Raw genomic sequence first — 15160 nt, 5'->3', positions numbered from 1 at the left:
TTCAACTTTATTATAAACCAGTGCTTACTTAGGGATTCATCGTGCTATGATTGTAAAGCATTTATGTTTGGATTTCTTTGGAAGCTGGGCCCTGGTTTTTTAAAAAAATGGAAAATCACCCTTCTAAGAAAACGCTCTTTGCCCTACCGGGATCCCCAAAGGCTTGGCTGGGGCGCGGGGTGGGCGCTGCAGGGAGACTTCCCGAGCAGCAGGTGGCGCTACGAGCCCCGCAAGCACCTCTCCTCAACCCGTTTTTCTCAGCAATGGCGGGTGACGGGGTGGGGAGGGGGGCCTTTCTCTAGGGGTGGCTATTCTGAAGCCTGATCCCAGGTGCGGACGAGGGTTCTCATTCCCGCGGAAGCGCTGACCTCGAGGACGATTAGAGAACACCATGGAGCTCTCCGTGCGACCTCCCTCGCGAGGCGGGGCGGCAGTGGCGGCACGGAAGACACAGGCCTGGGGCGAATTCGCGCCAGGCGGCAGGCGGACCAGCGGGCAGCCCCGGGGCGGGCGGGGTCCTGGGTGAGAAGCGAGCCGGTGGCCTGAAGAGACGACTGACTGAGCCGGGCACCCGGGGAGCCAGGCGGCGCGGCGGAGCGAGCGGGCAAGGAGCTGACAGATAGACGGCGCGGCCGGGGCGGCGAGCGAGCGAGCGAGCGGGCGGGCTAGTACAGAGCGCAGCCATGATCACTTCAGCCGGTGAGTGGGATCGCAGCCGGCGCCGAAAGGGAGGAGACGCCACGCCGGCTTTTAGCTGAGTCAGGGCCGGTGACTGGGCACCTCCCGGCGGAACACCGGCCTGCGCGGCTGCTCACTGCGCGAGGCTCACCCCCCGGGCCGGGGGCTGGCAGTGTGGCCCGGGCTCTCCCGGGGCCCTCGCGACCCCCTCCGGCTCGGGGGAATCGCGCTGGGTTGACCGGCTCGTTCTTCCTCCGCAGCCACACCCCCGTGCCCGGACACGAGGGGCTTCCTGGGCCCTTCTCCGACCCCGACGGGTTTTCCTTAATTCCATTCCTCCGGCGGTTGACCATGTGGGGCCGTCCGAGCCCAGCCCTTCCTTGCAGGTGGTTAGGGTGGGATGGTCCCCCAGTGCAGCCGGACTGTAAGGCAGCCCATGCTACTGAAGTACTTCTCGACCTGACCTAGCACTTTTCTCTTTAGAGGGAAATCTAAGTTAAATTAGGCTTGAGGCGGGTCGTTTCTGGGTCTGTTCTAAGGATATTTAGTTAAAGCACCCAGAGAACTTTCGTGTTCGGTGAAGACAGCATCCTGAAGGCAGACATTATACTGAGAATCCAACTGTGGTTTTGAGGCTAGTTGCTAACTATGCTGCCTTGAAGGAAGAACTCATGAGTGTGCGGGGCAGGTTTCCTACACTTAACCGTTGTGTGCGTAGATCGTGGAGTGACGTTTGCAGCGGGATAAGCTGTAGAAGTCAGGTTTCAAGTGGAGATTTTTAAGCCCCGGGCTGCAGATTGATGTGCACGTAGCTGTCCACAGCCTTGGTGCCTTTTTTCGTGCCTGCTCACAAACCTTTTTTTCTCGTCCTGTTTTACTCTACACTTGCCCCACAAGTGCTTTGCTATAAACAAACTGATAAAATCAGAGAACAGTAACTTGTAAGGAGCCTCAAACCGTGTGTTTATAAGGATTGCTTAAAGAAATTGGTGGAGACCCTGGGAGACATAATAGTTCTTTTTAAAGACTTGAATCCCTGTACATGGGATTAGAGTTTTGTCTCCAGTGGGTACAAATGATTGGGAGATGAATTTTAGTTCAATGTAAGGACAAGCTGTTCCATCCAGTCAGAGTTCTCTAAAGAGAAAATGAGCACTAAATTTCTTGCTGCTTGTAAATGTAGGCCTCATTGTTTTTCAGATCCCCCTACTTAGCCCACACCACCTTCATCTCTTGCCTGGCTTGCTTTGACAGCCTTAAGATTTTGTTTTTCCAACAATTACCTCCGTATAGTTCATTCTTCGTGTTGTAGTCAGAGTATTCTTTTTTAAACCTTAATCACATAATATTATTTTTCTGGTTAAAATCCTTCAGTGGTTTCCACTGTGCTTATAATAAAATCCAGGCTTATAGGCCTACATGATCTGATTCCTGGCTTGTCTTGTACTGCTTTTTTCCTCACTATACCCTAATCATACTGGCCTTTCTGTTCCTTGAATATGTCAGTTTCTCTCCTACCTCAGGCCCTGTCACATTCTAAACTCCTCTTCCTCAAGTTTTCCCTTAGCTTCTCAAGCCTTAGTTTCCGCTCAAATGTTCGTCTTTCCTGATCATTCTATTAAAACACGCTGCATCTCTCCCCCTCAGCTGTCCCCTCTCTTCATTACAGTCCTGTAATTACTTTGTTTACTTGCCTCACTACTGTTTTTCTCTCTGTGGTAGAATTTGGGGCGGGAAACTTTTCATAATTCTTAGAACAACCGCCAAGCAGATGACAGAAGTTCAGAAGTATTTCGCGAATGAAGAACTCAGTTAGCTAATCAAATCAATAGATCAGTCACCAGAGTATTTTAAGTAGAGGCTGAAATAACACTTGGTGGGGATTTAATAGAATTTAAACCTAATGATTTTTGAGGCCTTACTCTGAGACTTGGTGGTGATAGCATAGTGTGTATTCGTTACTGTCACTGGTGACCTTTACTGGATTACTTATCAGCTTCTGCTCCAAACCTTTTGTCACCTGGTTTCCTGTCCTTTGGCTGTCTATGGCTTAGGCTCTGTCCCGGGTGCTAAACAGAACCTAACAGGTACTGGTTTGGATTAGTCAGTTTATTTGTTCATTTATTGGCTAGGCACTTGCAGGGCACTAAGAACACAGTGGTGAATAAGAGGTTAACGTGTACTGTTTAGTTTTTCCAAGAGGTTTGGCTGTGAAAGGGAGCGGAGAGATAGAGATAGGTGGTTACTGGAGGGAGACGTGAGAATGAATTTTTTTTTAACATAATAAAGGAAAATTATGCGTAAAAGCTTTAAAACAATAGTCTCCCACTCCTCTTTCCCCTTATTCCTTGAGGCAGCTGTTTTCAACTTTTAAGCTGTGTCTTCTGGAGCATACCTTTATATTTATAAATAATATGCTATTTAAAATAATGCTATAAATTGATACAGCAACTTTAGGTAATATCTGCCGACTTCATATTATGGCATAAGAAATTTTTTAGCATCCTGAAACATTCCGCATTCCCCAGGTGCGCCTCGTCCCACATCTCAAGGTGAGTTCTGTTGTTTTTAAGATGAGAAATATTTGTGTATGGAGTGTAGGTATTTGATTTAGTTGTGTTCCATGGACAACGGCTGCATTTCTAAGACAGGACAACCATATAACACATTAGTCATAAGTGAAACCAAACAGGAGAGTATACAGAAATCCATCACCTCTTTTGGTAAAAGCAGCTCAGACATACCCTTGATTGATGATAAGGGAATGGGTAGCATTTTTAGTGTTTTGATAAGCATTCTGCCATTTATGATCTGTTCCACATTTAAGGGACTCTTGTCTGTCAGCTCTTCCATGTCACTAGTTCACAATCCCCCTCCCCTCCCCGATTGCATTCTTTAATCTGTCTTCTCTTCATGCTTTCAATTCAACCTCTCTGTTCTGGGTTTGTTATACCAACCTAGAGTACCAAGAAGTTCCTTTTATCTGCTTTCATGCTTTTTGAACAGTAGTATGCCCTAGCTAGAACCATGGCATAGTTTTGTTTGCTAAATTTTGAAGCTATTTGGCAAACCTACACTTACCATTTAGAAATGGCTACATCTCCTAAGGAAAGTTGCCTTGACACTTTGTATCAGCTCACAGTTTCAAGTCAGTGTTCCGGAATGATTTTAAGACCTACAGGGAAAACATATCTGAGAGACAGTTTAGTTTCCTTCATGGTCCAAGGACGGTAATTTCCCACATCTTTTTTTCTAATAATCCATTTGATATATGACTGTATTTCAGGGTGCATTTTTTTGGAGAGGACAGTTATTTCCTTTACTCTCCAGTGTTAGTGCTAATCACCTCAGGGTCACATGGGGAATGCTGTGCTTCAGTAACTGAAGTCAGAACAGTGAGATTGCTCATCATTTAGCAAAACCTTCTAGGTTACTTGTGATTACAACAGAGGTGCCTTAATATAGGCATCTTGAAATAATCGAATTATTTTATTCTGTGAGTTGATGACTAAATACTCCTGCTTTTGTAAATAATTTTATAACTCTTGGTTTATTTTGTGTGAATAATTTTATTCTAAAATTGTGTAGGAAAGTTTCTCATTTTGGTCAGTAAATTAGGCCAGTGATTGTCAAACTGTAATGAATATCAGTATTACAAGGAAGGCTTATGGCTCCATTACTGGACCCCATCCCCACAATTTCTAATTTAGTAGATCTGTGATGAGGCCAAGAATTTTTATTTTTAACAAGTTCCCAGGTAATGCTAATGCTAATTGATCCAGGAACCATGCTTTGCAAACTGTTGAATTAGGCAAATAATGGGATATATATGGTATTATGAGGGTTTGATAACATAGTTAATTCTTAAAATTTGAAATATAAACCTTTTCAGTTTTAAAGAAAAATAATGATTCCTCTAGTGAAGTCACCCCTCAAAAAATACTTTTTTTCCAACTCTGATATATTTTTGACTAAGCATTAGTTTATCTTAGGAGATATATTTCATAATCATATATCTTTTGTCTTATAGCTGGAATAATTTCTCTTCTGGATGAAGAAGAACCACAGCTTAAGGTATGAGTTGAAGAAAAATTAACTGGGCTTAATATGAGTACTTTGAAGCTCTTTGAATTTACTGATATCTATATATCTTCCACCATTTAAAATAGCCATCCTACTTAGTCTATACCTAGTCATTGAAATCTAGCCCCAGAGGACAGGACAGTATTTGGGCAACAGCAGTGGTTTTCCCTAGAGTTTAACAAAGCTGAGGCAAATAAATCTCAGTGTGGCACCTGGAAACCACCCCCACACACACCAGTTTTCTTATCAACGGCAATCACAAAAAGTTACTTCTGTATCACATATTTTAAAACTATTTTCATATGACAAAAATTTGGAATATACTTCAGTTGGCTCTAGGCACCTGAATTCATTTATATCCAAACCAGCAGCCTAGAGTCAATCTTATACATACTGTCAAAGAAGAAAAATGTTCAGTATGATAAGGAATGACATTATGTTTTATGATTGAAAACAGAAAGGAAGTATGTAAGCCCAATTGAAAGTCAGTTGGTAAACTTTTGTATTTGTCGTTTAGTAAATATGACTTAGAATTTGGCCACTGATTTGTTGGAAACTTTTTTTTAAGGAAGTATAATGGTAAGTCTGTCTCAAAATCGAATTTTGGTTTTATCTTCTACAGGAATTTGCACTACACAAATTGAATGCAGTTGTCAATGACTTCTGGGCAGAAATTTCTGAGTCTGTAGACAAAATGTAAGAATTTACTTTATTTCTATAAATTGGAATAAAGTAGATCAACCTTAATTATCTGTGGATGTGGGTCTTGTGGCTTATTAATTCATTTAGAGATTTGCTGCCACTAAATTGCGGCTTGAGTATTTAGATTTGGAATTTTTAAGGAGAACCACAGTTTGAACTAGGCCTATACTTCCTAATTTCTTTCAGAGAAGTTTTGTATGAAGATGAAGGTTTCCGGAGTCGGCAGTTTGCAGCCTTAGTGGCATCTAAAGTATTTTATCACCTGGGGGCTTTTGAGGAGTCTCTGAATTATGCACTTGGAGCAGGTGACCTCTTCAATGTCAATGATAACTCTGAATATGTGGAGACTATTATAGGTAATTATCTTCCATCTAGTAAGGCTTTATCTTGTTGGCTTCTTTCTTGCTCTAGTACATATAGCATTTTTTTCCCTGAATTTTTGAGGTTGCCACATTTCATTTGAATTGAAAGTTCATAATCTTTCTACAGTAATTTTATGCAGGCTGAGTTTTTAGATCTGCCTTAGAATTCTGTGCTTTGTTATTTTTTGTCGTAATGAACAATAACATGAACAACAGTAATAATGAAGACACTCTACTCACAAGATATTTTAAGAATGAATCTAAGAAATTATTCAGAAACAGCCAACTTAACACAAAGATAGTTATCTCAGTGATTATGTTTATCTCTTTTCCGGTGAGCGTACTGTTATATGAAAAAATTAAATCAGATTATTGTGAATAACAGAAATTAAATGATAGTAACTTATAGAGTTGTTTCTAACACAGGAAACCATTAGTGAGTGTTTCCATTGTACTAGGCACTGTACCGGTCGTTCTTCATAGCATAGTTTATTCCACAGCTGCCCTGTGAAGAAGGAGCTAGCCTTGTTTTACACATGAGAAAACTTGGGTTTCAAGATGATAAAGACACATGGCTATTAAATAGGAGGGTCAGAATTTAAAACCCAGGCTTACTCACTACGAAATCCATACTGTTTCTACTAGTAACCATTGTTTTTTTATTTGCTTCTGTATTTTTGGAGAGGGTAGCACACAGGTAAGGTTTGGGATTCTCTATCTTGTAAGTTGAACCAGCTCTGTAAGAGTTTGTTCAAAGCTTTTGTAGCTTTAAAAATGTTTGAAAACTCCTGTTCTAATAGGTGGAAAAAGGGATTGCATACCCTTCAGATGTGTCTTTTTGACTATCAAGCTTTAGATCATAGGTACAGAGAGCCCAAGAGTGTGTTCTCTGTCAAGTGTGTATAGTATAGTTTTTTGAATTGCTGTTTAAGAGGAGATCTGCATTATTCACCTGAACCCTTAAAAGGAGAAAATTGGTATTCTCTTTCAGAAATTGGGAAATGCTGCACAAGGCAGTCCAGAGAGGTACTTTTCAAATGTCCCTGAAGTTTGAAGTAAGATTTTGTGTTCACATTTAAAATTTTTTTGCCATGATGGTGTGAGAATGTTGCAAGTAAGTTTATTGTTGTTGGGAACTCACTGAATTGGAGTTTTCATCTGTGAATTCTGTGGGAAGAACAGATGATTTTAAAGAATAGACCGTATCATTTGAAACCAGAGCACTTTCCCTACATTAAGTTAGAAATGGTGAGTTAAGTGCATTTATCTCTTTTCTCTTATTTGAAGGATTTTTTTTTTTTTGATGAATGTTGATAATTTTTTCCAGTGGTGATCTGCAAGTGCTTGCAATGTTAACATTTTACAAATGATACTTTTAATCAGGACAGCTGGCCTATAAGAGGCTATGAGGTGGTAGATGCCTTCCTATGTATCATCTTAATCTTAGCTTGTAGAAGGTGATGGTTGACTGGTAGACCAGTTCTGTTTGCTTTTCTTTGTGTGGAAATGGGGTTCACCCTTCTAGTTTTCTTGGGACTATTAGAATGGATTTTTTTAAATGTCAGTGAGATTTGTGAGGATATATAAAATAGAATTTAGGAAAGCCTTCCTAGGATCTTAATGAATGTCATAAACAGTACACTCAGAAAATTCAAGGCTAGAATTTTCAATCTTCTCCCGATTGTAATAAGACTTCAGCTAGGAATGAGGCTTGGTTCTGGAATACAGTTATGACATAAACCTGGTAAGTGAGAGCACAGGTCTCATTTGAAACCTGGGAGGTAACATTTTTCTTCCTCAGTTATTAACTAAGGAAAGCTCCCCAAATGTTATAAATCTGAGATTCCTTTCTGATGAGGTAGGGGTAATGTTTCCTCACAACTGCATTTGGTTCAAAAAGCTCATATTAGGGCCTGGTGAAGATTTTCTGCAACCAAACTTGTTTAAGGTCTGCTTTGTGAGTGCCACTTAGTTCTTACTAACTGTACCTGAACCTGCCTAATCCTACCTGGGTGGACCCTGAATGTGGTATATTCCAATTTATAAAGGTCCTCTGCTTCCCCCAGAATACAGACCCCTTAACATGGGCCATCTAGTAGACCAGCAGTTCTTCATCCTAGTTCAAATCATTTCTGTTTCCTGGGGCTATAGTGTGCAACGAATTAATCTTTTCCTTGTACCTTTCTCTTTGAAAGGGAGGGTGACAGGCCAGTGAGTTATAGAGAGGATAACTATTATATATGTCATTCAGCTTGAGTGGCTGTTCTCCTTAAGAAGGTGGAAGAAGGTTTAGGGAAATTTCCTTTCTTGGTTGCTCCTATAAAGTTTAAGTTATGATTGTAAAGTAGTGTAAGTTGTAAACATGATACCCTTCAGTATGTTGCCTCATCCTCCCCGTTCACCCAAATCATCGTGAAATGGGAAAGCCAAATTATGCACATGCACCACTGCATGAATTTTCAGACTCCCTGTTTGGGGGAGAGGGGAAGTATGTGTGAATAGGTTCAACCTACCTCACATTGAGACAGTGAATATTTTAGCTGATTGCCGGAAAGGTTTTTGGAAATCTTCTTGGGATTGCCTTTAGAACCTGTGGCACATTTCAGGTCATAGACAGACTCTCTACTATCAAGAATCTGATAGTTTCATTAATGTGAAGAATTGTAATTTATTGCCATGTGATAATTGCTACAATAGGGTTTTTGTTAATATCCTTAATCATGGCAAGTATTTGTTTTTGAGAGTGAAAAGAGCAGCTGTTTGTAGCCAACTCCGTAGAATAAGCAGCTTAGTCAAGTTGAATAACATGATTTTGAATAATAAGCAGTAACAAGATAGAAATTTTTTTAAATTAATTTATTTATCTTGTGGCTGCGTTGGGTCTTCGTTGCGGTGCGCGGGCTTCTCATTGCAGTGGCTTCTCGTTGCAGAGTACAGGCTCTAGGTGCGCAGGCTCAGTAGTTGTGGTGCATGGGCTTAGTTGCTCCGCAGCATGCGGGATCTTCCCGGACCAGGGCTCAAACCCGTGTCCCCTGCATTGGCAGGCGGATTCTTAACCACTGCGCCACAAGGGAAGTCCTGGAAATGTTTTAAATAATGTCAGCTTACTGGAATTAGTGTGTAGCCCTGCAGTGTAACTGTTAATGAAGGGAACAATATTAATTTGAAGGTATAACTTACAGCATTTAAAAAATTTGACATTTGCTCATTACTCCATAGTTATCCCATAAGTTTTTTTTATGATTATAAATGTAGGCATTGTCCTTTCTAGTAGTGTAGCCCTATTTACCAGCTGATCAGAGTTATTTTATTTTCTCTATAGCAAAGTGCATTGATCACTACACCAAACAGTGTGTGGAAAATGCAGATTTGCCTGAAGGAGAAAAAAAACCAATTGACCAGAGATTGGAAGGCATTGTGAATAAAATGTTTCAACGATGTCTAGATGATCACAAGTATAAGCAAGCTATCGGCATTGCTCTGGAGACACGAAGACTGGACATCTTTGAGAAGACTATACTTGAGTCGGTAGGTAGATGATGGGATTTTAGAGATTGCTACTGATGAAGAATCAGCAGAGCAAATAATTAAAACTGAAAATTGCATGGATAGTGAAAAGAACATCTAACTTAGATATAATAAGGTGCTCTTTTGGGAAAATTTTTATTTTTATATTTATAAAATATAAGATATATGTATTTTATATTTATATTTATGTTTATAAATGAACCTTGGCTGTGTTTTGTGTTTGTCGAATAGTTGCTTTTATCTTACCACATTTATTCCTTTGAGATCTTGCATGGGGAAGTTGTCTTAATTACCCTGCTCTTTTTAAGAAGACTATATTGGTAAACTACTATTGTAATGCATTTATCATGGTTAAAACTATAAGCTACATTCCCGGTTTGGGGATGTTTTGCAATAATTATGACAGTTGTAAGTCACCAACCAAAGTGGTCAGAGAGGTGCAAGACTGAGTTAAATGGACATTGATCTGCATGCCCACTTTGCCTGCCTCACTACCTATTCTTTTCCACAAGCTAGCTCTTTGCACTCCAGCCATTTTGACCTTGTCTCTTCTGCTAGATGTACCATACCCCATTCCCCTTGCCAAAAGTATTGCCCCTGCCAAAAACATCCTTTTTGCTTTTCTTTCTTTACCTGTTGTATTCCTGTTCAAGATTCACGGTTCAGCTCAACTGTCATTTGTTTACAGATCCTTCTGTCAGTCCCTGCCAGCCATACCCTCCTCAACCCTTAGGTCCAGCTAGGTCCACCAGATTATAACCTCCTTAAGGATAGGTACTTTCACCACTGGGTCCCCAAAGCCTAAGGCAGTGTTTAGCAGCAGTGGTAAGATTAGTTTAAATGAGTAAATGAATGAATGACCCAGTGTCATAGAACGGCTCTTATTTTGCTCTGTTTGATTTTTGTGCAGTTGTAGTTTCTCCTTGTCTTCAGGTGAATAGAACTAAAATATTTGTTTTTATTCATTCAACAAATATTTTTTGAGTGTGTATTATGTCTCAGACACTGTTCTAGACATTGGAGATACAGTGGCAAACAAGACCAACAAAGTTCCTGCCCAAATGGAATAATCCACTGGGGGAACAGGCAGTGAAGCTTTATTCCCTATAAGGTAAAGGGGTGATAAATTTTTTTAAAAAGAATAAAGCAGAGTAAGAAATGTGTCTTACTTTACATCCCAGTGCACATATACATATAGATGTAATTTAGGATGAAATAATACCTACTTTTTCTACTTACGATGTAATCCTGATATTTTTAAATTGTATTTCATTTTTTAAAAAATGCTAGTCCCATTAAGTTGATTTCATAATGTATACGCTGATAGGTCACAACTTGCTTTAAAAAAAATTTTTTTTTAATCATTGAACAAAGCTATCTTTAAATTTTATAGTGCTTTACAGTTTTCAAAAGTTTCACACACATGATTTCATATAATCCTATAATAACCCTTTTTTATCCCCTACTCCTATATTACCCTTCCCCCTTCCCTGTCCCCACTGATAACTTCTAGTTTGTTCTATCTGTGAGTCTGCTTTTATTTTTTGTTTTATTCACTAGTTTGTTGTATTTTTCAGATTCCACATATAAGTGATATCATGCAGTATTTGTCTTTCTCTGTCTGACTTATTTCACTTAGCATAATGCCCTCCAAGTCCATCCATGTTGCTGCAAATGGCAAAATCTCATTCTTTTTTGTGGCTGAGTAGTATTCCATTGTGTATATACATTTGTGTATGTGTGACACCCCACATCTTTATCCATTCATCTGTTGATGGACACTTAAGTTGCTTCCATATCTTGGCTATTGTAAATAACACTGCTATTGGGGTGTGTATATCTTTTCAAATTAATGAATTTTGTGAATTTTTAATTTCTCCACTCGCTTTTTGAGAAGTACTCCTGTAGCTCTTCAGCATGCTTATTTATGCTGAAGGACTTTTATAGGTTAGTATCTCAAATATTGGGTATGCTTATTTATGTTGAAGGACTTTTTTAGGTTAGTATCTCAAATATTGGGTACGCTTTGAAGAAGCACAAGGTAAACATAAATAATCTGGAGGGGCTTCCCTGCTGGCGCAGTGGTTAAGAATCTGCCTGCCAATGCTGGGGACATGGGTTTGAGCCCTCGTCCGGGAAGATCCCACATGCCGCAGAGCACTAAGCCACAGTAGTTGTGCGCCCCAGCTACTGAAGCCCGTGCTCCGCAACAAGAGAAGCCACTGCAGTGAGAAGCCCGCGTGCCGCAACGAAGAATAGCCCCCGCTCGCCACAACTAGAGGAAGCCCGCGCGCAGTAGTGAAGACCCAACGCAGCCAAAAATAAATAAATAAAATAAACATAAATTTATAAAATAAATAAATACATAAATAATCTGGAGTCAAAGTTTCCTCGGGAGAGCCCCAGCTAGATGTGACAGCACTCAAAGCTTGAGTCACTCAGAGCTGGAGAATAGTTCTATCACATTGTGTTCCTGGCCAGTGAGTACAGGCGGTAAGTCATGAGGATTAGCAAGACTAGAGGCAGGCACAATTGAAAAGCATAGCCACTTGGTATATGTACAGCTGTATAGATCTTTTTATAATAACTAACAGCACCACCACAGGTATAGTATACTATGGTCATATAGTCATGATCCTGGATGATCACTAAATATTTAATTGTTTTCAACCTATTTTTTTTTTCATGAAGACAGGGAAATAGGTAATTTTCTTTTAAGATTTTCATCTGAAATGGTTAAAATTTTAAGTTTTATTGTTTAAGTAGCAAGTAAATCTTTAGCTGCCTAGAATGACTAAAGAATATTGATTAAAATAATTTGATTTCTAAATAAACATGCTTCAGTAACCAGATAATCATGTCTCTTCAAATTATCTCTTTCAGAATGATGTCCCAGGAATGCTGGCTTATAGCCTCAAGCTCTGCATGTCTTTAATGCAGAATAAACAGTTTCGGAATAAAGTACTGAGAGTTCTAGTTAAAATCTACATGAACTTGGAGAAACCTGATTTCATCAATGTTTGTCAGGTGATAACATTGTATTACTTTACACTGTACTGCTGAGCCATGCCTCACTACATTACATTATATAACATCACATCACTATAATTTCATACATGTATCTCAATTGATCTTTACAACAGCCTTGTGAAGATACTTTATGCGTTTATATTCCATTTTACTGATAAGAAACTGAATCTCTCAAAACTAAAAAGCTGTTTTGTTTTAATATGTTATTTCTATGTATTCTTTTTTTCATTTTGAAAATAATCCAGGCATTTAAGGAAATTTTTGAAAGTGAGGTTAAAAAAAAAAAAGGTAGAAGAAAAGATAAAAACGGTACCTATGTTATGTCATTCTAGAAAGAATTTCAGCTATAAAAATTATCTTTGGTTTCATTCCCCAAACACTAGCCAAGACCTTTGGGTATATTTTATCTCTTTTCATGTATGGACTTGCTTGCACACTTTAAAAAAAATTAAGACAGTATAGAAAATAGATAAAATGAAAAGTGTATCTTTCCCTTTCCATTGGCCTTTTCCCAATTAAAAGATTCATAAATGTTTTTCCTCTACCTACTAGCATGTGTGGAGCTACCTCATTCTTTTCGATGGTAGATTATGTTTTATTGACAAATTTTTGTATTCTGCTTAGAGCACAGCATTTTATCATGCATTTGGTTTGTTATTTTTTCATTATAATGTGTTCTCAATATATGTTTCTATCCTCTATACATATTTAAAATTTAGATTAATGCATCCTTTTTTTCAATGCTTTTTTTAAAAATTGAGTATAGTTGATTTACAATATTATGTTAGTTTTAGATGTACAGCAAAGTGATTCAGGTTTTTATTTTTTTCCAAATTATTTTCCGTTATAGGTTATTACAAGATACTGAATATAGTTCTCTGTGCTGTACAGTAAATCCTTGTTGCTTATCTATTTTATATATAGTTTTTGATGCTTTTTAAACCAAGTGTGAAACAGAAAAAGCTGGAAGAAAAATATCCACCTTTATGTCACCCGAAGTCTACCTAACATTTTAGTATATTTCCTTTCACTTTTCTCTGTATAGGTTTTTTGGGTTGTGTTTGCTTCTAAATAGTTTTTAATAGTTTTTCAAATAGTTTTTTAAAACTTACATGAAAAACAGTAGTCCTTTGCCTTCTTCCTCTGTGTATTTCAGTTTTATTCCTCAGAAGTAATTTTATTTCTTTTAGCTATTTTATTCCTTGTCCCTGTAAAATTTTTTAAATTTATTTTACATTTTTAAAATACACTTTTGAACAGATAATATTACATTCACATGATTCAAAATTCGTGAAGAATCAAGGATATACAGCAAAAAGTCTTCTTGACACTTCTTTCCTTTGGCTCCCAATTTCCCTTCCCTGGAAGCAGACAGTATCAATTATATATTTCCTTCAATTTAACATTTTTTCATGTTTTGACGTTTCACAAATTCTTGTACAAACTCTTTCTTGATTGTGCAGTAGTCATTCAGTGGATATACTTTGCCTTTCTTAACCAGTCTACTGGTTTGGTCATTTATTTTGTTTCCATAATTTCCTATTCTTAATTTATAATAACTTTGGTTAATGTGTTCATTTTGAAATTGAGTTATTTGCTGCTTAAGGGAAAAAGAAAATTTAAATTGAATTCTTAAAAGAAAAATCCTAAATTTATTGGGTGGTTTTTGTTAAAACAGGTGGCAAATCCTAAGAGTAGTAAGAGAAATGCTTCAAAATGGTCATTTTAAAATGTGCCTCTTGTCCTGGCCCAGCACAGTATAATGTGTTAAAATGAATGAACGACTCCTACAATTTATGGTAAAGCAGAAAATAAGTTACAGAGCACTGGATAGCGATGTATGGAGAAGATTTAAAGAAGCCAAGATTCATTCACCAGCCGGTTAGTGAATATTGCTGATTGCCAGGCACAGTGTTAGGAGCTGTGAATATAAGTTGTATGGATTTTCTTATGGAAGGCAGATTCCATTTTCAGGAAAACTTTGGTGCCAGGATCAGAAATAGAATGCTAGACTAGATAGTTAGTCCGCCCCAGTTTACCTTTACTTACATTTGTTGACTATCACTCTCTAAGTATGTTGTAGACAAAGTCTTCAATTATTATGTAATTGTTCTTTATTTGCATTTCAGTGCTTAATTTTCTTAGATGATCCTCAGGCTGTGAGTGATATCTTAGAAAAACTGGTAAAGGAAGACAACCTCCTGATGGCTTATCAGATTTGTTTTGATTTGTATGAAAGCGCTAGCCAGCAGTTTTTGTCATCTGTAATCCAGAATCTTCGAACTGTTGGCACCCCTATTGCTTCTGTGCCTGGATCCACCAATACGGGTACTGTTCCAGGATCAGAGAAAGACAGGTATAAGTATCTTTTTCTCTATCAGAACTAATTCAACAATCTTTATTTCATTTTGGGAATAGATATTTATAGACAACATAATCTAAGAATAAATTTCGCCATCAGCTTTCATAGATTAGCCTCTTACTAAAGCTATTGCTCTGTTTTGCACTCTGCTGCTTACATTAAGGAAAACCAAAGAAATGGACCCTTATGGAAAGAAATGGAAGTGGTTGTCTGATGGGGAGGGTGCCTGCCAGACAGCATGTGTGCTATTTAGTCAAGTAAATTAAAAATCTCAGATAGGGCTTCCCTGGTGGTACAGTGGTTAGGAATCCGCCTCCCAATGCAGGGAACATGGGTACGAGCCCTGGTCTGGGAAGATCCCACATGCCGCGGAGCAACTGAGCTTGTCTGCCACAACTACTGAGCCTGTGCTGTA

At 38.7% G+C, this 15160-nt stretch overlaps 1 protein-coding gene across 1 annotated transcript in view; it reads left to right on the top strand.

The window, feature by feature from the left end:
• Positions 1–509: 509 nt before the first annotated feature.
• PSMD1 (proteasome 26S subunit, non-ATPase 1) overlaps positions 510–15160 on the top strand; it is a 106167-nt gene continuing 91516 nt past the window's right edge. The window contains exons 1-7 of the mRNA XM_060106299.1: positions 510–699; positions 4709–4752; positions 5384–5457; positions 5650–5819; positions 9148–9353; positions 12237–12380; positions 14513–14739. Of these exons, the coding sequence (XP_059962282.1) occupies positions 684–699; positions 4709–4752; positions 5384–5457; positions 5650–5819; positions 9148–9353; positions 12237–12380; positions 14513–14739 (881 nt within the window). The 5' untranslated portion in view covers positions 510–683. The remainder of the gene's footprint in view (positions 700–4708; positions 4753–5383; positions 5458–5649; positions 5820–9147; positions 9354–12236; positions 12381–14512; positions 14740–15160) is intronic.

This window comes from Mesoplodon densirostris, chromosome 8 (genome assembly GCF_025265405.1).
Source record: "Mesoplodon densirostris isolate mMesDen1 chromosome 8, mMesDen1 primary haplotype, whole genome shotgun sequence".
NCBI classification, from domain to species: domain Eukaryota; kingdom Metazoa; phylum Chordata; class Mammalia; order Artiodactyla; family Ziphiidae; genus Mesoplodon; species Mesoplodon densirostris.
Note: the sequence above shows the minus strand (reverse complement) of the source record. Positions and strands in the feature narration are given on the sequence as shown.